General features: G+C 45.4%; 1 protein-coding gene and 1 long non-coding RNA gene across 3 annotated transcripts; both read right to left on the bottom strand.

Moving 5' to 3' along the window:
• Window positions 1-39: 39 nt before the first annotated feature.
• PSAP (prosaposin) lies at window positions 40-22,564 on the bottom strand. Of its 2 annotated transcripts, XM_059850899.1 has the most exons (15): window positions 22,447-22,564; window positions 13,822-13,955; window positions 12,276-12,350; window positions 11,459-11,584; window positions 11,016-11,210; window positions 10,146-10,289; window positions 9,566-9,622; window positions 7,300-7,368; window positions 6,729-6,842; window positions 5,852-5,947; window positions 5,468-5,654; window positions 5,166-5,317; window positions 3,491-3,571; window positions 2,861-2,968; window positions 40-2,329 (listed from the first exon to the last, which is right to left on the bottom strand). In XM_059850899.1, the coding sequence occupies exons 1-15, from the start codon at window positions 22,499-22,501 to the stop codon at window positions 2,294-2,296; spliced, it is 1,629 nt and encodes a 542-aa protein (XP_059706882.1). In that variant the 5' UTR covers window positions 22,502-22,564; the 3' UTR covers window positions 40-2,293. The 2 variants fall into 2 exon arrangements, with proteins under 2 accessions (XP_059706882.1, XP_059706884.1); XM_059850901.1 differs by lacking the exon at window positions 7,300-7,368 and having other exon boundaries at window positions 22,447-22,516.
• Window positions 16,072-22,438, bottom strand: LOC132329653 (uncharacterized). The gene is made up of 2 exons (XR_009487119.1): window positions 21,844-22,438; window positions 16,072-21,209 (listed from the first exon to the last, which is right to left on the bottom strand). It is a non-coding gene; the product is annotated as an uncharacterized LOC132329653 (long non-coding RNA).
• Window positions 22,565-22,635: the final 71 nt, after the last annotated feature.

Here is a 22,635-nt window from a genome sequence, read left to right as displayed (position 1 = left end):
CAAGAATCTTTGCCACAGAGAAAAATGAATCAAGGAAACTTATCGGTTTACAGAAGTTTTTATTGTTCATTAAGGAAGCTTTTGTGCAAAAAAAAACCAAAAATAAAACCAAAAAAAGGGGAAAAAATCAAGACAATGTTCTTTAGAAAGCAACTGCACAGTGTTCCCCCAGCATGACTCAAGCAGGTTGGGTGCCACAGTCCACAGGAAGGGAGAAAACTAAAGGGACTCCCAGCAGCAGCACAGGACTTCCCCTGGCTCACCTTGCCCAGCATGAATCCTACTAAAAACCCCAGGAAAATAAAACCTTCCCACCAACCTGCCAAGCTGTCGATGCAGCCCCACCTCCCTCGGAGAAAGATCCACACCATCCAGTTTGAAACACCAAATGCCACGCTCCGTGCCGTGGTGTCACACAACCTGTCCCTCCAGGGCAGCACTGCCCAAGAAACAGAGCCCATCTCCTATCTGCTCCATCTGGGATACACCACCAGAACCACTTCACAAGCCTGCCAGGACAGAAAGCTGCAGGTATTTTATGTCTTTAGGGGAAATGTTCCTTTTTTTACCTCTTGTTTAAAGCCATGAGTGCTTCAGCATTCAGGAAACAGGGGAGAACAACCTCTGTTGCCATCTGTCAGCGCTGCCCAGGCTTTTAGTATGCACACAGATCAACTAAAAACCTGCAGTCTAGTGGTTTTTCCAATGAAAAATACTCTACTTGCTGCTACAGCATTGTTACTGGAGCAGGAGTTACCAGAATCTTTCTGAACAGGACTGGAATTTTCAAAGCTCTACATCAGCCCAGCTGCTCCTTCCCAAAGGTCTCCTCAGAGCTACCTCCGTGCCCCTGCTTTGGGGGTTAACCAGAGCAGAAGTGCACACCCAATGCAGGATCTGTCCCAAGCAACACAAGCAGGATTCTCACCCCAAGGACCCTTCACATCAAGAGCTGCCATGTTCCCAGAGAGCAAGCCTGCCTTGAAGGCTTTTTTTTGGGGGGATTTTAGGCCATTGAAGTGGAATCTCAGAGAGGTGTGAAAGGCAGGCTGTCAAGTGTGCCAGCAGAGCTTTAAATAGCTACTTCAGTGCTCCTACCACCTGCCATCTCTGCTTGCTGCATTTCCCAGCAGAAATGGGAACTCTGGGTAACAATTCATCCCCCCAGTTACTCAGAAGGACGTCAGGGAGAGTGGGTGGGCAGCAGTGGGAGGGGCCCCCAGGCCTCACAGCACCTCTCAAGTTTTAGATGACTGAAACATGCTGTGAGAGCAAAAGCAGAGCAGGAAACAAACAGGTTACAATAAAACCCGTTTCTCCACAAATTCCACCCTCAGTGCTGAACTCCTTTTGACATAATCCCAGCTCCTGCTGGCTTGATCCTCCTCCATCTTCCAGTGACAGCTCATGCTACCTCCTCAGCACCCAGCTGGCTGCTTGTGGGAAGCTGCAAGATCAAGCAGAATTGAGCAACTAGGATAAGGAAAAAGGGAGTCATTCCTCAGGTACACCAGCATGCTTCAGGAAACTGACATCCCACAGGACTGAGCTTGGCAGCAGAACACCCATGCTGAGACTGAGCAGTCCAAGGAAATCAGAAGGATGTGATCAAAGGCTGAGGGAGGGTTTTCCTTAGCTATAACAACACCATGAGCCACAAGCGTGGTCACTCAAATGCAAAAGGCTGTTCACTCACTCCAATGCATCTTTTTAATTACCAGTGACTTTGAAAGTTAGCTGGGCACACAAAGCCCACTCCTCTGCATCTGCAGAGCTTTGAAAATTCCAGCCAAAAGGATTCCCAGATTCAACATTATCCCTTAGAGTTCCCATACACAGAAAATAAACATTCCAGCCAGATGTTAAAAATGCAAAGCATGTAAAATCTTCCCAATGCTGCCTGTACAGAAAGACATTTGAAAGTTTAGCTGTTATCTTGCTCTTTTTTTAAAATTAAAAGATAAGAGCCTTGTCTCATTTCACCATCTCTGTCATTCTTCCCAGCACATAAACACTTCAGCCTACCAATAAAAAAAAAAAATCTACAACACACTGACTATTTTTAGGAGCATAATGGGTTAAACTGTACAATCAGAAATATCTTTGTTAAGTCAACAATGAAAATCTGATCCTTCAACAGCAGCACTGCTACAGAAGAGTTACAACAAAGGAACTTGAAGGTCAAATTGTTAATGAGGCAGAGAGGAGGGACAGGTGAGATACAGCTCTCTGCCAACCTCGGCCCACATTTCCTAAGAGCCATGGCAAACTTTCAGAACTGGAAATTCTTCTTCTAGTTCCACACATGACGTTTGCAGTGATCAACAGCCTAAAGGGGAAGAAATAGCTGATATTAGTGGAAAAAAGCCAGTTTGCAAACAAGCAGTTCAACACCTTATCCTGAGCCAAGATCTTGGGAGCAAATCTGTTTTTCTTAAAGTAAGTGATTTCAAAGAGGACTAGAATAAATAACATCCTCAGCCTCACCAGCCAGGAGCTTTAGGAAAGAAGGCTGATGACCCTTAGCCATTAAGGCCTGGCAGAAAAAGCAATACTGGAAGCCAATTTTTAGAGCCTGCTGAGAGATTCTGACACGGTCTGTTGGCTCCAGGAACACTGACTAAATATAAAGCTAGATTCCTATAGATTCTGAAATACTGGCAGACAGGTGTGGGACTCAAAAAGGAGAGAAAAGTCAGCATTGAGAAAGCTATGAAACACCTTCTAATCAAACTAGTACCCTTTTGCTTATTTTGAACTGGAGTTCATCCACTCTGAAGTGCAGTAGAAGCTAAAAATGGCTCAGAAGGAGCTGTCAAGGGTCAGAAGGAAACTGGAGGCAGAAGGCAGCTTTACTTACATTGCACTGAGCAGCAGTGTCCATGTTCTTACACCAGTAGCCTGGACCCCAGACACAGGCATCATTCCCCAGGAGAGGCTCTTTAGCTGACTCACACACTCCAAGTTTCTGGGAAAAGAGCAACAGCACAGTCAGCACCTTCCTAACTGCACCAAGAGATCTCAAGTGTAGCCTTATGTCTGAGCTTCCACCTGAGGGAGTGTGGAAGCTGCACTGAGGCAGCTGCAGGAGCTCTCACTGAGTCACACCTGCAGCTGAACCAGCAGCCACGTAACCTGAGCCAGGGAAGAGTTAAGTTACTGGAATTCCTTCGTATCAAGTTTGGAAAAACACATCTTCTAGAGAGGGACCTTTCTCAAGAAATGTCACTTTACCTCCCACCACACTGAGGGCACATCACACCCTGTCACTGAACCTCAGCCGTGGATAACCCCTGGCAGTCTCTCCTGCTGCTGGACTGGCAGTCCCACAGCTGGCCACTCAGGAAGCCCCAGGCCTTGCACAAGGGGCTTGCTCCAAGCATTCAGCGTGCTGATTTTGATTCCAGCAGAGTTTCTGCTTGCTGGGCACTGAAAGGCACCCAGGACTGTATCAGAGCCTGCCCTCAATAAAACCAAAAGCAATACTCACAGTGCAAACAAAAGTGGGATCCATCACCTCTGCCAAGAGTTGCACAACCACGGGTTCATACTGTTCCACAAACTGCACACACTGTAACAAAACACAGGGTGAGAAATTCTCCTGCTGGAGCCTCTGAAAGCAGAGGAATGTGTGGTCTGCAGCAGGCAACAACACACTCCACAAGGATAAAGCAGAGGCTTGAGCTCTGCACATGGCACAGGAGTCAGGCACTAATCACAAAACTACATCACTGATTCTGCCAGCTCATACCTGCCTGCAGCTGCCTACAGACACACTATGAGGAGAGAAGGGGTCACAAGGAAAAGAATCAAACAGGACAGGCTCTGGGAAAAGAACCAAGCAGAGGAAGCTTTGACTGCAAAGCTTCATCTCTGATCGTGGAGATCACGCCTGTCTCAAGAGGGAAGCACACAGAACCAGCTGGAGACAAACTTCCTGAGCAGGACAGCAGCAAGGACTGCCAGGCACTTGCACTCAAGTTATTCCCTCAGACAAGGCTGCAGCAGGAGCACTGCCTGCCAGAACAGCCTCTCTCCCTCTAGTGGAGAGACTGGCTCCAGAGCTGAGGAAGATGCTGCTGCTCTCAGCAGAGACAAACAGCAGCAATTAATAAACCAACCACAGCTATTAAACAGCCTCACAGCAGGAAGAGCTGCTCCACAGCAGCTTTAAGCCTCTATATTCTATCCCCAATAAACTTACAAGCAGTTGCCACTTGCTGGCACTCAGCAGCCACCTAATAAGATTTTCAGGTAAATCTTGATATCAGTAGTGTAACAGGTGTACCACTGGAATTACACCAGCCTACCTTCAATTACTTCATTAATCCCCTAAGCAGGATCAGTGTTGAGGAAAAAAAAAATAAAACCTTCAAGTGTTCCCACCCACTGTTCTCAGAGGATTTCCAGGCAAACCTTTCCTGACTGCAAATTAGTGCAACAATCCAGCCAGTCAATTCAGACCCTTAAAGCAGACATCTATTCAAGGGCCTGCCAACTCCCAAGGATGGGAACTGAGCAAACCTAATCCCCCTGCACCCCAAACTCCTCCCAGCCTTTAGTAGAGAATGCTGTTACAAAAACCAACAGGAGAAGCAGCTCTCTAGTTTTCCCACATACTCTGCAAGATGTCCCTGCCTACGGCAGGGGGGTTGGAATTAGATAATCTAAGGTCCCTTTCAAGCCAAACCATTCCAGGATTCTGTGTTTCATCCTTCTGTTCATCTCCATCTGCCTTGCCCTGACTGGAAGGCAGGCTGCCACACAGCAAGGTCATTCAACTGCCTCAGATCAAGCCTTTTCCCCCTTTTTTTGGTTTGCTCTACTGGACAGGAGAAGCTGCTATGCTTTGAGGGTAATTAGTACAGGGAAAAACCTATGAAGGATCAGGTTGCTGGACACAAGCCAGTCCCAGCTGCACCTGTGGACAGTTTGTCTCCAGCCAGAGACAAGGCATTTGGCCAAACACAGAGACCTCTGTTAGGAGTACCTGGACATTTATAGCAGAAGCAGAGACACTTGAGAGACGGACCTAAAATTAGCATACAGACAAAATATCAGATGAAACACTCAGAAAATGAGGCTGAGCATAAGTGTCACTGTTAGGACCTAGGCAAACACCAAGACCATGGCTTTTTAGTCTGCCTCCTGCACAAACACCTTACCTGTTCACTGACAGACTCTGGCAGGAAGTGACAGACTTTTTCCAGTAAAGCTTCAATTTCAGCTGTCGTGGCATTCTTCTCTAGCTCTTTGTCTGCATAAGCCACCACCATCTTGCAGATATCACAGAAGCCACCTGCAGGTTTCACCACAACTGAGCAGGGAAATAAAAAACCAAACCAAACATCAGTTCTTGGGTAAAGAGAAAGAGAAGAAAGGAGGCAGTATTAGCAGTGTCCTCAAAAGACATCTCATCATAGGTGAACCAGCTCATTTTGAACACCACAGACCCCTCATCACCCACCTGGCTGCTGGGGAAGCTTGCTGGCTGCACAGCATTTCAGCATGGCACACACGGCTTCAGGATTTGTTGCCTCCAAGAGCATGTCAATCACAGCCTGGCCATAGACCTCGATGAAGTCCTTGCACTGGTCCTTGACACTCCCTGGGAACAGGCGGCAGACCACCTCCATCTCATGCACAATCTCCTCCTGAAGCACAGGACAGGAGGAGGAAATGAGGGAGAGAGTTTTGACTCAGTTTATAAGCACACCTTTTCTGTCCCACCCAGGATAGAAATGTTGTTGTTGTTGTGAAAACAGGCAATGACATTGATTTTCCTCCCCCCTTCAGTGCAGCCCTGTCTCAGCCAAAGCTGGAAGGGGTACAATGCCCACCACTCACACACCTCTGTCTTGTTGCTCTCCAAGAGGCCAGTCACTTCTTTCACCATGGTCTCACAGATTTCACACAAGGAAAAAGTCTTCTCTTGAACTGAGGCCTTCTGAGTACACAGAAGAAGAAATGCACACACAATAAATCAGCACTGGACCACATCTGACAGGGACAATTCCTAACAGCATTTATCCAGCTGCTCACTTTGGGCTGTATTCAAAAGGTCACACAGAACCCAAAACCAACCTCAAATGACTCAGTAAAAAGCCTGTCTGAATGAACAGGCATTTTTTTATGACTAATTTTCAGACTAAAACCCCCAGGCTGTACAAGGAGTTGAATTTAGTAGACACAAAGAAATAAACAATCCCATAGACACAGAAGTCAAGGGAAATATATAGTGGTTTTTAAAATACATTAAGGGAGGACAACATTTCCTAGACTTGAGAGCACCCTCCTGTTTGCAAAAATACCCTTTGGAAAAGCCAAGGTGCTTCTTCAAACTCAGAGCTTCAGCACTCTGACTCTGATCCCTCATCTGCACATGCAGAGTGCTGCCCCATTTTTAAAAGAGATCAAAGTATTACTCCAAACAAAGAGCAAAACTCAAACTGAGAATTTACATTTAAGGTGTCATTCAGAACTGCTGGAACAAGAGTTCCCTTTTCAATCCTGAAGCATTACCTTGTAGCTCTGGTTCAGTGCAAGCTCTGCTGTTCAAACAAATCAATCAGCTTTCCTACTTCACAAATCAGCATCAGAAACAAGAAAAGGCCAGGAATTTATATGCAGGGAGACTTGGATTATTCTGTGCATGAAAGCTCACCTTTTTCACCTGGTTTGTTAGACTAAAGCAAAAAGGAAAGCAAAGTACAAAATGCCCATCTTACCTCCACAATTTCCATTTTCACCTCATGAACCACCTGAGCTGGCACCAGAGGCTGAAGGGGAACAGACTTCACAGAAGAACAGAACCCAACCATGGCACAAATGTCCTTTGGTTGCTGGAAAGAGATGTACAAGCAATTTTTAAAAGTCTAGAAGTCCCTGTCCTTTCTACAGAGCCTGTGAGCAGGCACAGAGAGCAAAATTTTCAAAAGTTCCAACACAAAGTTTCATGACTACTTCTACTTCAAGTATTGCCAAAGCATTTGGTAAGGTTATAGGCAGGACAGCTACTGGATGGAATTTAGCAGTTCCTGTTAAAGAGGAAGAGGTTACAAACCCCATTTAAAAAACCACGTCCCATGAGCCCACACTTTGCAAGCCCTTCAAAAGGAGTTGACTTAAGAGCTACCAACACCAGAACAAGCCACCAGCAGCCTCACATCAGAGCTGCATCCACAAAGCTGCTCCCCAGCTTTAAGAAATCACAGGAGAGGCCAATTATCCTGACTTCAGAGTTCACCCAAAAGCTGAGACAAATGCCTAGAAGAACCTCTTTCCTCAACCACGAGCTACCTTCTTTAAAGCTGCCAGAAACATCACGTTCTGCAAACAGAAACAATTTCTCTCATTCCTGAACACAGCCTACAAGAAACAAAAGTTGAGCTTGTTAAAACCCAAGCCTAACCATTAGTACTGGAACAATTGAACTTGCAGTGTTCTCACGGTAAGAGAAAACAGCAAACAGAAACCAAGTCTGTAAAAAGGCTTTCTGTCTCAAAGAAATACACTCTTCATGCACTTCTTCTTTGGAACATACATTACTAAATGCACAAGTAAATGCCAGACACGAGGCAAACTGTTCTAAGGAAGACACCCAAAGTGAAAAAGGCTGTACAGAGTGAGACACAAAACTTGCATTTTCTCACCTAAAGCTAGAAAATGACACCCTTGGTCCTACAGGTAATTAGAAGATCACATCTCACCCTGTTCCAAGCTTCCTATAGCAGAGGCTTATCCCAGAGTTAATATTAATACACCATGCCACAATCTCATGCACAGGCAAAAGCAGCACCTCAGAGACACTGTGCTGCTTCAGACTACTCCAGGCAGCACCTTTAAGTCAAGCCCTTTGGTTCATGCATTGTAAGAAGCAGTTCCAGGTATTAATGTTACAGCAACACCCACATACACACATGTTCCCTCCCAGAGGGGTGACAGACACAAGGTCCCACAGGACAGGTTCAATTAAAAAGCCCAAATTGCTCTAGGAAGACTTCATCTTTTCAGTTCACATACTTCAAACATCTATACCATTGCCCTAGATTTAAAGGTTAACCAAGGAAAGACCTGGGGACAGCTTTGCTCAAGCCCTTTAGAGCCCAGACTTTAAACCAGCAGCTGCCAGGAATCACTGTCATGCTTTTTCCACATCTATCCTTCTTCTGTAAGAGGGAAGATATTTTCTGCTCTACTGGCCAAAGCATAATCAAGTTGAAATCTTGGTAGCACAACAGTGGTATCTGGAGCTGGAAGTAGGACTGATGCACTGGAGGAAGCCTTTAGTCTCTGTTTTAATCACATAAATATCCCTTGTATCTGTCAGCACTGAGCACAGTCACACCAAGTGTACAGCTAAGAGAGCAAGAAGTGAACTACAAGCTCTTTAAGACCAAAGGGTGAACTACAAGCAGGCTATCACCACAGGCAAAGTTGCTCACCTACCTGATCCTTCTGTTGACAGGGGAGATTGGAGACAGAGGAAGAAAGGAGAAATTGAAGATAACAGTTAAGAGAAAAAAAACACATCAAGCACTTGGAACTGCATATATTCTTTCCACAAAGATAATGGAATATCACACAGTCCCCACCCCAAAGATCCTCAGCTACAGCAACTCACATTTAATTGCACAGTGCTAACCAGCATTATTCATCTGCAGTTATTAAGGCATCCTGGGCAAGAATACCTCCAGAGAGTCTGGACAACACTCAGATGCACACAAGGTGTAGTCATATTCCAATTTCAGCTATGAACAACACACTGCATTGCAATGCTTAGACTGAGAAACTAAGTGCTGCTGGAACAAACATTGACTTCCCCCCAAATGTTTAAGGAACAGGATGAGCTTCTAAGTAGCCTATTGCAACTGGAAACAAGAAAAGGCCACTATGTTGCCAAATTCAGGTTCAAGTTAGCCAGGTATTCACCTGCAGTTTGCTACGTCACCTGTGGCATCTACAGACTGCACTAAGGAAAGGCTTAGCCATGTTTTTTAGAGGCACTCAGCTCTCTGGATAAAGAGGTGCTGGGTATGAGGTAAATGCATGCTGCTGCAGAAGGCACCACTCACTTTCCATGGCTCCTGTCAAGAGCCCAGTGAGCAGGAACTTTCAGACAGCAATTCCAGAAGGATGTGTAGCCTTGTTTCCAGGAGACACCTTATCTCTCACACTCATGAACTAATTTTGCAATACTGTGACAAAGCCAACTCTTATGTCCTTAACACAGTATTTGGGGGAGAGGGGAAGTGGTGTAAGCACAGGACTGAGATAAAAGAATATAAAGGAACATGTGGAATGTATCTTCCTATTTCAAAGGATTAGAGTGCCTTTTGCACTGCAGAAGTGGTTATAAAATGGAAGGAAATGTGCTAAAGAAAGCATCCTGAAACAGAAATTGCTATCCAAAAACCACCAAGTTCAAAGCATTAACACCAAGTCTTACAGAGCAAGGGCCCTGCCCAAAGTTCTACTGCAGTGCACGTTTCCTGTTCCCAAAGAAGTTAGCTACACAAGCCAGAAAAATGAACTGAGAGCAAATACTGCACTCTGCTGATCTTACCATGTGCATCATCATCTGGATGGCCAAGTCAGAATACTCAGAGATGTAGCTCTTGCACTGCAGAAAGTGGGAAGAGAAAGTCTAGTGACTACCAAACCACTTGTGCTGTAGAGTTCATCTAGAATTTTCTAATACATCTCAAGGTATTAATTTACCTGCTCTACTGCATAACAACAGGTCTTTCAGAGCTTGGCCCAAATACAAGATGGCATTTCAAGTTACAAAACTGCTGCACAAACAACTGTTTAACCTTTTCTCTTCCTCTGAGGGCAAAGAGCCCCAGGTCCCATTGGTATAACCCCATTACCCACCCAGATCATGTTTGTGGAAAAGGCCTTTAAGGGCTAGAAGCAATCTGGAGTCCTCCTGCTCCCCAGTCCCACACATCCCACCCAACTTTCCTGACCACAAAGTTTACAATTTCAGTGGTGTTATTGTTATACTGTGTTAACACATGCAACAGTGTCTCCTTTGTGATACTAAATAGAGAATATGATCAGGGTAAGATTAAGGCACTGAACAAACTATTTTATGTTTGCTTACAGGAGCAGAATTTTCCAATGAAAAAAGGACAGTTTACCATATCGGACATGCCAGGTCCCAAACGGTCACACTCCTCCTTGGCATGAGCAACCAAAGACTTCACAAAAGAGGAGTTTGTCTTCACAGCTTCCTGAACATCAGTGACCAGCTGAATGCAATCCTGGCACACATCCCCACTCGCCTGGACAAAGAGTGAAAGGAAACTCAAGTTGACACAACTTCACATGACATGTTTCAGAAGCTCCTGTTACTATCAAGTTTTACAAGCCATTCTGAGCTATGCACAAACCTTAATAAATACTCTGGAGAACACTTTGAAGCCTCAGCTAGTATGGAGACAGACAAACTACTGCTGGTGTATGCAGCAGCCACTAGATGGAGATTAGGTACCTACTTGGCTCCAAAGCCCAGATAATAGTTAAGACACCCAATCTTCAAATCTTTTGGTTTTGTTACAGACCACACTGGGGAGGTTTCTAACTCTGGCATAGATCTTATCTGCTCCACCCACAGCAGCTTGTTCTCAGCCCACTCACTGCTCAACTCCCACACCCTGGCTTGCTGATAACACTCAGCCTCTGCACCCAAGTTCATTGCCTCATCTATTCCCCTTTGTCAGCTATTTGTTCTTTTCCAATACAGTCTGTCACCCTTACATTCAGAGACAAATGCATGCCCTGAGGGGCACAGCTAGCAGGTTGCTCAAAATACGGGAAGAGCTGTTCTTCCTTTGAACCTTTGAACACAAGCTTTCTCTCAGAAGAAATGGTTTCCAGCAAAATCTGCTTGATTATCACAGTCCTGAATGGCAACAGCACAGCACAAGACTTGCCTCTGCAGACTGTAGAACTTAATCCAAGATTATACATATGGCCCACACTAGAACAGCCCTTAGTCCTAGGCTTACCTTAGGCTTCTGCTTGGGTTTGTCCTGAGGGTAAAGGAGAAGAGGCACATTAGCCATGAACGGGGATGCCAGCTCAGAGAAATCCAGCTCTGGGATCTTGTTGGTCTGGAGCTGTTTCTGGAGCTTCATTGCTGCAAGGTGCTTCTGAAGGGAGTGGCACAGAGCAAGGGCACTGCACACAACCTCAGGTTTATCCTGGGGGAGACAAGATACACACATAAAGCTCCAAACTGATGTCACTTCAAAAGTTCACAGTAGAGAGTCATTCAGCTAAAACGTGGTAAGACAGGGAAAATGTTTCATAGCAAGGAAGAAGTCCTCAAACTAACAGTACCAGTGATCCACAAATAACTCATATGCACAATCTGAGGCAGAAGAGAAATTCTGACATCAAGAGGAGCACAACTTTTAATACCAACAGCTGAAAATTGCTATCTACTTACAAGCTCTTCCTTGATCATATCCATGATAGCTGGTAGGTAGGAATCCACGATTTCTTTGCACTCAGAGATGAGGCCTGGGTCAGGAAGAAACTCGCAGGTCTTTTCCAAGTAAGAGCGGATCTCATCCTAGGAAAGATGAGGTGAGCAGAGATGGATTATATCTCTCTCTCTCAAATGCTCCTTCCTTTTCCAAAATGCACAGTACAAAGCCTGAAACAAATTCCTCAGACTCAGGTAGGTCCAGGTAGCAACAAGCAGAACTAGAATGAGGTTCTACACTACAGACACATTTTCCCCACTTCTGGACCTTCGCTGAGACCCTGCCCCAGCACAAACATATCACACTGCTTGTGTGGCCTGCACAGCCCAGCCTTGCCAGAACAGAACACTTACAAGGAGAAAGTGAACTTCTGGGCTCATGGGACAGTGACTTGTTTAAACAAAGTACCCACAGGTTGACAAAAGAAAAAGGGAAGCAGTGCCCACAAACCAAAACAAAGGCCAGCTGGTGTAACCACCCACTCCTAGGGACTGCAGTACCCCACCTTTTAATACTGGTGCCCCACTGGCACAAGAACAACTTTTTTAAGCATCTACAGTCAATCAGGGATGTGTTAAGGCATGGGAGGCGCTAGAATTTGCTCATTTCTAAACCAGCAGAGGCTGTTTAAAAGCCTTTTTCCCCATGCACTCTAGTCCCTTTCAACATCTGCTGCTTATGTTAGGAAAACACCACAGACGACTCTTCCATCCCCTCACCACGAGACCTTGAAACCAAACAGTGTTTCAGGGTGAGGAGAAAAAGAGCTCTGCTTACCTCAGTGCCATTATCCTTTAAAATTTTGCCAGCAACTGTCACAAGCTCCTTACATAAGTCACAGGGAATACTGCTCTGGAGAGAGAAATAGAGAGTTACTTGGAGAAATAATTAAGTGCCTGTGAGAGCAGAGTGTGAACAACAACACAAAGGGCAAACATTACACCTGGAATTAAGGAAGAAATACTGGTTGAGGCCAGGGTGGGAAGAGGTATTTTTAAACAGAGTGAGGCTATTTCAGGCATGTCCAGCTACAGTTTCATCAGTAAACCAATGCTGGATGAAAGCTGGCATGCTACCACTTGCTCATTTCACCTCCTCCAGTCCCTTGAAATACAAAGTTGATTGCCCCAAGGCACCTTCTCCTTTTACTTTTTCCTTCAGAGTTCACACTTGCTAGAAATCTTAGAACATTTCAGGCTGCTTCAACCATTGTAGCTGTGCCCTGACATTCCTCCCTTCCCCTACTTTTCCTGAAAGTAAGTATCTCTGCACAGATACAGCCAATGTGGACTGAATGAATCTGTAAGTAAAACACCTTTTTCTCCCCTAGAAAACCGTGGAACAATACCCAGACTACAGCTACATCTAGAAAAGCAGCCCTCACATTTAGTGCAAATGCAACTTGAAAAGTAATGAGAAAATGATGTGCATATGTACTGTATGATAGGTGGCAATGTAAGAACTTAGACAGTAATCTGAAGATGGACATTCCATTCAATTTGAAGATGAAGAGGCCACATTAATCAAATCCATTATCTATTGGAAAAATGTACTCAGTTCAAATAATTCTCACATCTTCATACAGGTCATGCAGCTGCTGCCTCAGTAACAACCTAGTGAATGAAATGTCTGATTTTAGGGACATCTTGGAGACAGCAGGGCCATGCATTACAAGATATAGGCCTGAACTGCTCCTAAGCACCTTGAACTCCCCAGTACCACTGCACTGATTGTCTTGCCTAGGAAGCCTGCTGCATATTCCAAAGCTGCATTTCAGTCATCTGCAAGCTCAGGCAGCCACTTTTCACTGTGCCTGGTTGATATTTCCAAGCCTTTCTTTAAACTTGCAAAAGTTAAAGAATATGTATGGGGGATCAAGGGGTGCTACTAAATTTGTACTATTGTTTTCTGTCATGCCTTCCATAATTTAGCATATGGTGCCTCTTTCTGGGAATTTTAACCTTTGAGAAAGACCCAAACAAATACAGAGCCTTTTCACAATAATTGCTCAAATTCAGAAAAGACTCCTCCGAATTAGGAGTCAGTAATAATACAGAGGAACAAGTGAAATCCACTAGCTCCATTCCATACATTGCTGAGTGATTGTGCAACAGGTCACGGGAGAAGTCAGCAGACAAGTTGTGCAAGGCAGAGCAGTGAAAAGCAGCCTCCATCCACCACCCAAATTAAGGCACGGCAACCTCAGCAGAGTCTAACGTAGCACTTAACTCCCATCACAGACTTGAGAAATCTCCCTCAGCGTGTGCACAGCAGCCACCTGAGCCCCAGGTGGGCCTGGGGGCTCTCAGAGGCTGGCACTTACCACGGCAGGCTTGTTCCAGACGTTCTGCTGGCAGTGTTTGAGTGCCCCGCACTGCGACGCCGTGCGAATGCTCTGGCACCACACCTCGGGCCCCTTGGCGCACTCCTTCTGCCACAGCACAGGGCTCGCCACGGCTGCCAGAGAGAGCAAACTCCATCAGCCTTCCCAGCTGCCAAAACAACCACCTGTTTGTTCATGGTTTTAAGCACATTGCAATCCAGAAAGTTTTGGCCTGTCCCAAACACAGGTTACAGAGTCAAAGGAAAAAATAAAATCTGGAAAAGCCGTAAAGGGGAACTTCCTTTTCTCAGCACCTCAGCAGTCTGTTCCCCCATCATCCACCTTTTGTAAAAAAAAATTTGAAATCCCAAAATACAAAGCCTCACTTTGTTTAGCACACAAGAACTAGCAGATGATTTAAAACAGAAAAACTACTCATTACAGACATTTACCCTACAGACAGCTGATTCCCAAAGCTACAAGCTCCCTGTTCTCCTGCCCTACTGGCACTTCAGCTCTGAGCCAGCTTGTGATTGCTGCCTGCATTCCTCCTCCCACATGAAGCATCCTGTTCTCACAGAGCAAGTGAGAGAGAGAGGAAAGATTTTAGATTAGGAGCCACAACAATGTACACACTGCATGCAAGACTTAAGAGCAGGTACAGACCAAAACACTGACCATAAACAAAGAGCTTTAAGAATGTTCTTAAGGAATGTCCTATCACACTTTTTAAACCCCCTAAATCTATTTAGACTTCCTTTTTTTTCCTCCTGGTTAGGTCTTCAACTGTGTACAGAAAAATCTGTGGGTGTGAAAAAATGTACCAGTCCTATTTTGGACATTACCTCCCAACCCATGTGGGACTGCCATGCAACCTAAAGAGCTTTCAAGTAAGATACAGAATATCTTCTCTGGACAGTCCTGGTAAAGAAATGTAAAGCATCTGCCCTATGAGCAATCAGCAGGACAAGTGAATCAAATGCATGTTTTTACTGACTTTCCAAGCTCTTTTTTTTTAATTGTGCTGTCTAGACCTGGCACCCAACTTCTCCCAGTTTCTAAAACCATCCTATGTGTCAGTAAGCTCTGTTTCCTCAGGAGACAATGCCCTACATTGCACTAACCAATCAAGAAACAACTCCTAAAATCCTACAGCAGGCAGGCTCCAAAGAAATCCACCACAGTACGAGCCTACGAGGCACTGCTGTCAAACTTGACAAAAATTAAAACAAAACAAAACAAAACAAAAACCCAACCTGTTCAAACCTATCAGCTGCACAGGTGTTCCCTTTACAGCAATGCTGTTTGCACTTCACAAAACCCTGTAAAATTCCTCTGTCAACCACGAGGCAGGAGTTCAGGTGTTTCATTCCTATGAAGCTTCTGGCAATGTTAGAGCAGATGAACAATCACTTTCCCATTTCTCATGCCTTGTTGCAGGCAATGAGAGGATCGATTTAAAGCTGAATTACCAGTGCATCTACAAGGTACACAGCCACCACTCACCAAACACTGCTCTATAGGTGGCATTCTGCAGCCTTCTCAGCTGTTGATTTATAAAGCCTGTTTACACTGGGCTTCAGAGGAATGACCCATTTATTTTAAGAAAAACGTGCTTTGCACGCCTGATTTTTTACACAAGAGCTTGAAGCTTGTCACCCTCTCTCCCAGTAAAAAGCTTCATTGCATATTATCCTTGAGCAGAACAGCCTGGGAGACTGCAGGGGTAGACTTCAAAGCTTCTAATAATGTATGGTTAGCAAAATATTTACAGCCTATTCTAAACTCCAACATTATTGATCTGGAAGCCTGAAGAATAGTTAATTTTCAAAGTCAGAGTGGCCAGCCAAAGAGCTGTTGGCACTGGCAGGGTGACAATAAACAAGAATACACTTGGTTGAGGGAAAGTTATTCTTCCCTTTCAGAAACTGGCATTGAACAGTGGTAGGAAGGCTCTGGAAGGCAGAGTCAAGCTCTGAATGAAGTCAGTCAAGACCTGGACTTCAAACAGTGGAATCAAGGATTCCCAACTATTTACAAGCACAGCTTTTAACCTAGGCCTTTATCAAAAGACAATTACTCCTACACTGAAGCACACTGTAAACTACAAAACTGAACTATTCAACCCCAATAATAGTTATTCAAAGGAGTCTCTCAAACTCTTGATTTAAGAGAGTGTTTTAAAGCCAAATGGAGGCATTCATGCTGTAACTTGCATTGGTTTGATCAGGCTCTTAGTGAGCTTTCAGGTTTTGTTTGATTATTTTAAGATCCTGTCATTGTATGATTTTTCAGATCTGTACCAGCTTCAGCACAATGTCTTGCTCCTTCTTCCTCAGAGCCCTAACAATAGATCATTATTAAGTGTATGGCAAAAATACTATGTTTCAGAATTATTTTCAGTTATCAGCTTTGCTGGCTGTGTGTCAAGACAACTCTAAATTTTAATGTTTTCAGTACAGATCTTTCCAGTCAGGCAGTGACTAAGCAATTTTGTTTGTTAAGGCCACACATGGCTGGCACATTTTAGAGCAGCTACAGAACAAAGATGACACACATTAATTCTTTTCTGACACCTTCCACAGTGACTTCAAACATAGTTAAATTCTTACAAGTTTGTTCTGCGCTATGGGGAAGTACTTTTGTTTGAAATATTGTATCTAATATGAAAGGATGCACCCTCATTGCAACAATACCCACCCTCCCTTTTTGAACATCCTGGGAAAAACAGAAACAAAGCTAAAAAACTTCTGCATTTATTCAGATCCTGCAGATTCAGAAAATAATAGCTGGAAACTCTCTGTTACCACTTCTTCCCTTTTAGCTTGCTCTCTTGTTTAACTATGAAACAGAATTTTTCCCTCATATATTAACTTATGTTACAACAAAAGCAAACATGCCAGCGAAGTGTGTTAAGACCTTGTGCTGTCTCAGAGTAAATAGTTTTGAGTTTTAACTCTCCCCTCCAAATCACCTTTGCTGCAAAAGGAGCGACACCTTAACATGACATTTCATATCCTCAGCACAGCAAGCAACCCAAGAGAAAGCAAATAAAGACAAACCCAAGGGAATTACTTTCTTTGTTATCTCTGGCATCTCTGTAATTTATATATTGTTCTTTAAAAAAAATCTATTTTTTAATAGATTTCTCCCTTCTCTGTAGATCAGCTCAACAGTCACATGTCATGCTCACCAAGAGCTATCCCCCCATTTCCTCCAGTTCTTGCAAGCCATTGTTTTTAGAGCATCAAACAAGTTCATCTGTGTTCCTTTACTCATCCTCTTCACTGGTTTCTCCCTGCCTGAACCACTTCAGATGTGGCTTCTTCAATATAAGAAAAAAGAGCCTTTGCTTTACCAAGTTTATCCTAACACACAGACACAAATTTGGGAAGTAGAGGTGATGGCCCCCTCAGAAAATATCACCTTTTCCACCTGGCTTACAGAGCACAGCCCAGTTCTTCACTCCTCTCCAGGAAACAGCAACCTAAGAGGAAGGAAGTTTATAATGGCTGGATTACCATTCTGCAAGGACAGCTACAGGAAAATTGCTAGGTAATTACCTTTCTTGGAAAACACCTTCCCTTCCCTCAAGCATTTGTCTCACTCTTCTTCCACAGAGAGCCAGTCTGAATTTTTTCCTCTAGATTCTCAGAAAAACACCCTAAGAAATCCCCTCCAAAGCTGCACTGAAGCTACAAATGACACTTAAAATTTAACACCTTATATAAGAGTCAAAGAACAGGGATTCTGAGGGGCCAGACCAGATCCCCTAAAGAGTCAAAGGATGAACCAGAAAACTACCAAACAGAACACAGAGGAATTCAACCTGCAGACTCCAGCCTCCTCCAAACCTAGCTGCTAGAAAAACCCTTGGTTACAGACAAATTAACCTGAAATTTGGGAAAAAAAAAATAAAAAACATGAGGAAAGTGCTGAGCTGCTGTTCAACACAATGGATTAAAGTAAAATGTGAAGATCATTTAGGGTGCTGTCAACTCTCATGCTTTTTGTGTGTCCCCTGCATAAGTGTATTAACCTATTCATTAGGAAGGATGTCATTCCCAGGCTGTCCTATTTGCAATACTAAGAAGAATTAAAAATTCATTATCTCCCAGAGACACCACAGACCAAGCAAATGCATCAGCCTGTGCCATCTGTGCTCTGCCAGTTACTAACTTTTCCCCATGTCCTTTGAGACTGGCAAAAGCAAAGTGTGTTTAAGTTAAAGAAGTCAAGAGGGATCAACTTCTCTTCACCAAAGTTCACAAAGTGTCAAGAAGTGAAGGAGTGACCCCAGCCTGAAGTTATCTGAAGGGCTCAATACTCCACAGCCTCTCTGGTCAGTTAATGAGTAAAACTTCAAAAGTTGTAACTGCATCACACACCAGTGACTCTTGCCAAAGGGCTCCTATGCCTCTGGATTAATGAGGCAGTAAAGTGACCAACATTGGAGGGATTACAGGCAATGTGAAGAAAAAGTGGAGGAAACGGGGCTACCTGTTACCAGCATTCCAGTTAAAAATGAGTCTTCCTGTCCAATACCTACTGAGGAAAAACCAAACTTGAAACATTTCTAACTAGCACAATGGGCAAAAAATGAGTTTGGAGCTAACACCACAACCAGGCTCTTCCTCAAAGCTGGGGACTCATTCTCACTTTGGCACACTGCCTCTGCCTCAGGTGCTCCCTTGCTTCCCTCACCAGAACACAAGATGACAAGAGAAGCAGTGTGTGTACAAGCAATCACAATAAAGTTAAAGAGAGCAGAGAACTGGATGAGCTGGGACAGTAAAAGCACCTCTACTGGCCCAGAAAATTGTCCCAGGTAAACGCAAAGGTTGCAAAAAAATAATTTCCAAGTTGGCCAGGTGTTGCCTGCCTGAGATTTTCCTGTAGCAGAATCTAGAAGAGATAAGTGGATGTTCTGGGACACCTGGTAGTCACCAGGAGTAAGTGGCCCCATACTGTATGCTAAGATATTCCCAAAAAGTTATGAGCAGCATTTTTCTCTGCAGCAGATGCCTGCAGAAATACTCTAAAATGTTTGGGACATTCTGCTGGTCCATCTCCATTCTTTCTGGCTTTGTTCTGAGGGTTTTTTTGGGGGGGGTGCAGGGGACAGATTTCACCTAAGTGTCTGCAGAAATCCTGTATCTATCATTCCTTTTTCACTAGACAAATATATCCATGGCACAAAGACTGGGAAAATCTACTATCTGAAACCAAACATTGCCTCATGACCAAATACAGAGAAGCACTGCCCTAGAATACATACACACACTTCAATGTAGCCTTTTTAATTGCAACAGGAACTCTGATATCTTAGTAGCAGCAAACAAATTGCATTTTAAAAAAACCAAACAGAAAGTAAGTCAATCCTTTAAGAAAAAACAAAGTCTCTTTCTATGTCTTAGAGTCCGATGGCATTGCCCCAACCTGCTTTGAAGAATGAGATGTACAAGAGACACTGAAACAAAAACCCATGGCAGGCAGCAGGAACTGCTCCTGCCTCCCCCACAGATACAAAACAAAGATGTCCCTGCATTTTATACCAGAAAAGCCTTCCCTGAAATAGCACAGCCCAGCCTCCCGGGGAGCCTCAGCTGACACATCCAGTTTTGCTGACAAGCTCCATCTCTCTGGCTCCACCCTCCCCATGCCCTCGGTGTCTGGAGGCTGCCGGAGCAGCTCCTTTGCGGCGCACGAACAGCACAGACCGGGGCTGCGGAAAGGCTGCCCGGGGCAGCTCCGCTGGGCGTGACCGGGGGCGGGCAGAAGGGCCGGCTCAGCTCCTCCAGACACAACCAACAGCAACCCTTTCTATTTATACCTGCCCGGCAAACAAGCAGGGGATTGTGCAAGGGCAGGTTTACACAGGGCACATGACTGCTGTGCTATCAAAGCGCTGTGTGACAGCCTGACCGTGCCTCAGAGCCAGTTATTGCTCCAAGAAAACACAGATTTTATTTGTGTATAATCACAGCACCATTCAGGTTGGAAAACACCTCCAAGATCATCGAATCCAGGCTGTGACCAATCACCACCTTGTCATCCAGACCAGAGCACTGAGTGCCAGCTCTGACATTTCCTGAACACCTCCAGGGGTGGTGACTCCACCAGCCCATTCCAGCACCTGGCAACCCTTTCTGAGCAGGAATTTCTCCTGAATTCCAGCCTGGACTTGCCCTCCAGACCCTTCCCAGCTCTGTTCTCTTCCCTGGACGTGCTCCAGCACCTCAGTGTCCTTCCTGTAGTGGACACAAGAGTCGAGGTGTGGCCTCAGCAGTGCACAGCACAGGGGGACAGTCACTGCCCTGGTCACACCACTGCTGGCACAGGACACTCTCCCCCCTTCTCCTAATTTAATCTGCAGCAGTGGGCTGCACCAACCTGGCTTTTTTTGTTAGAAATCACATTCATGGCAGAACAAGCCTGCAAACTACAGAACAGTCCAATTATGTGCTTTATCCACATCCTCAAGAAAATTCAAGCCAGGCTAATTCAGCTCACAAATTTCCTGTCCCCACATGTTCTGACCAGTGTTTGCTAGAGGAATTACACATTAGCTTGAATCTGCCTTCCTTACAAGCTTTTAAGCCTACTATTTTAGGGGAGGAGGGATGGGAAAAAATCATATCCTTAAAGTTTTTACTTTCCACTCCCAGCTTAACTTTCAATTTAGCAAAAAGGTGTGGAGGGAAAATAGTTAAAGAGAAACTGAGTCCTGCTTTAAGAGCACACCCAGCCTTTCTCCTCCCTGCCTGGCCTCAAAGACAAGAAATAATCAGAGTGCACATCAGTAGTCCAGAGATGCCAGGACCTGTACACCCTGCTTTAATTCTTCTGTGTCTCCCTTAAAGGGAAGATGCACAGAAGCCCTGTAAGTAGGTCAACCAAAAACCCTCACGGCCTGTAAGGCAGCCAAGTGACTCCATCAGGATCTGACAAGGGTGGCTGAATGTTTGCACAGCTAATTAGCCAGCTGGGCAGACAAACGGTGTTTTGGGCTGTCCCAGCAAAATCTTCAGGAAAAACTGCACGGGAGGTGAGGCAATGAGCACTCAGAACCCTGGTGAGAAAAGACAGCTGTTTATTTGTGTAAAAACAGTGACTTCTAAGGAAAAACAGGCCTGACTAGTCTCCTGCTGCCCTCAGCTGCATGACATGCCTTTAACAGGTAGGCCAAGTGAACCCTCACTGCTGAACTGGTTTCTCATTACAATTTCCTTAAACACACCATTGGGAAAGCTGGTGGATACTTCAAGGTGAAGCCTTTTCACTTTCAGAGCCCAGGAAACTGCAATGATTTCAGCGATTTGGAAGCTGTCCCAGAAGGAGTGGCAAGTGATGGCAGCTAATTCAGTGCAGAGCAGACTCAAAGGACACTATGAAAGCACACAAACACACAGAGTGAAAGCTGATATTTGCTTTCTTGCTTCCTGCTTGAAAATTCTGAGGTAACCCATTTAACTATCCACATATCAGCATATTAAATATTATCAGTATATCTAGGGGAAAGTGTCCCTGTCCTAGGCAGAAGGTTGGAACTAAATGACCTTTAAGGTCCCTTCCAGCCCAGTCCATCCTATGATTTTATGACAGTAAAACTACAATAAAGTAGAAGACTTATGTACAAGCATGAAAAATTTCACAGGATTATTTACTGTACTGTGCCAGCTGGTTACTCCTATGGCCTTTAAACAGCCAGTTGGGCTTTTTTTTTTTACTTTTGAAATACGGCAGGTTAAACTTGTGAGCAAATAAGCTTTAATATTAAATAGTCTAATTTAGAAGAAAATTCTCCAAGCAAATGTGCACATCATTGTGTAAGTCCTTACATTTTGGGTTCCCAGCTATTCCATCCCACAGCCTAAAGGTGTATTACCACTTGTCAGACTATGAATCATTTCTGCACCTCTGTCAAGCTTCTGCAATGTACAAAACACAAGCATTGCATGCTCTACCCTTGAGTCCTACAGCTAAAGGGAGACAATAATCCACTCCCCCCACCACTTTCACCTCAGCAACAACAGGTAACGACACGACGAGCAGCAAAACCAGTGGAATTTTCCATAGGGAGCGGGAGATCCTAATGCAGAAACACAACAGCAAAGGCAACCTCCCGCCATCCGCAAGAGGATTAGCAGCCATCTATCCCTGAAGTGGCGGAGATAAACAGCGCTGCTGGCAGGAGAAAAACAGTCCCTCCCGATTGTCCCCACCAGCCTGGGCTCCGAGCCGCCCCATCCGTGTGGGACGAGGATGCGCATCCAGCACGCTTCCATAGGGAAAGCATTTCCCCACCCGCAGCGGGAACGGCCGGATCCTCACGGGGACTCCCCCCTTCTTGCCCTGGCGCTATTTTTGGGCCACTGTCCCTCCCCCAAGCACAGCTTTTCCATCATAGCCACCCCGAAGGCGCCCTAGAAACCCCCACTGCCCCCCCCGCTCCCTCAGGTTGGGATCAGGGAGCGGGTCCTGCTGCGGGAATACAAACAGCCGTAGGACCGGCCTTCGCCCCTCCGCGCTGCCCTCGTCCCGAGCAGGCTGAGCGCTCTCCCCGAGCCCGCCGGGGCTCAGCTGGATGGGGAAGGGGCTCGGGAGGCGGAGGGCAGCGCTTACCGGCGGCCAGGAGCCCGAGGAGGCTGAGGAGCCCGAGGATCAGCGGCCGCGCCATCGCTCCCCCTCCGTGCCCGTCTGCAATGCGGCGCCGCCGGCACCGCCCGCGCCCGCCCTTATATAGGGGCGGGCCGCGCACGCGCGCACGCCGCCCCGCCCCTCGCGCGCGCGCAGTGGCGGGACCGGGGAGGG

Source organism: Haemorhous mexicanus, chromosome 7 (assembly GCF_027477595.1).
Source record: "Haemorhous mexicanus isolate bHaeMex1 chromosome 7, bHaeMex1.pri, whole genome shotgun sequence".
Taxonomy (NCBI): Eukaryota; Metazoa; Chordata; class Aves; order Passeriformes; family Fringillidae; genus Haemorhous; species Haemorhous mexicanus.
The sequence above is the reverse complement of the archived record's forward strand: the minus strand, read 5'-3'. Positions and strand labels throughout refer to the sequence as shown.

Bases quoted from the DNA above. Each gene is read 5' to 3' on its own strand.
- PSAP (XM_059850899.1), bottom strand. From the start codon at position 22,501: ATGGCGCGGCCGCTGATCCTCGGGCTCCTCAGCCTCCTCGGGCTCCTG. The intron at 5,948-6,728 runs GTAAGATGGGCA...CTGTGTACTCAG, and splicing joins TGAAAATGGAAATTGTGGAG to AAGGCCTCAGTTCAAGAGAA. The intron at 5,318-5,467 runs GTGGGTGATGAG...TTCCCTGCTCAG, and splicing joins CAAGCTTCCCCAGCAGCCAG to TTGTGGTGAAACCTGCAGGT.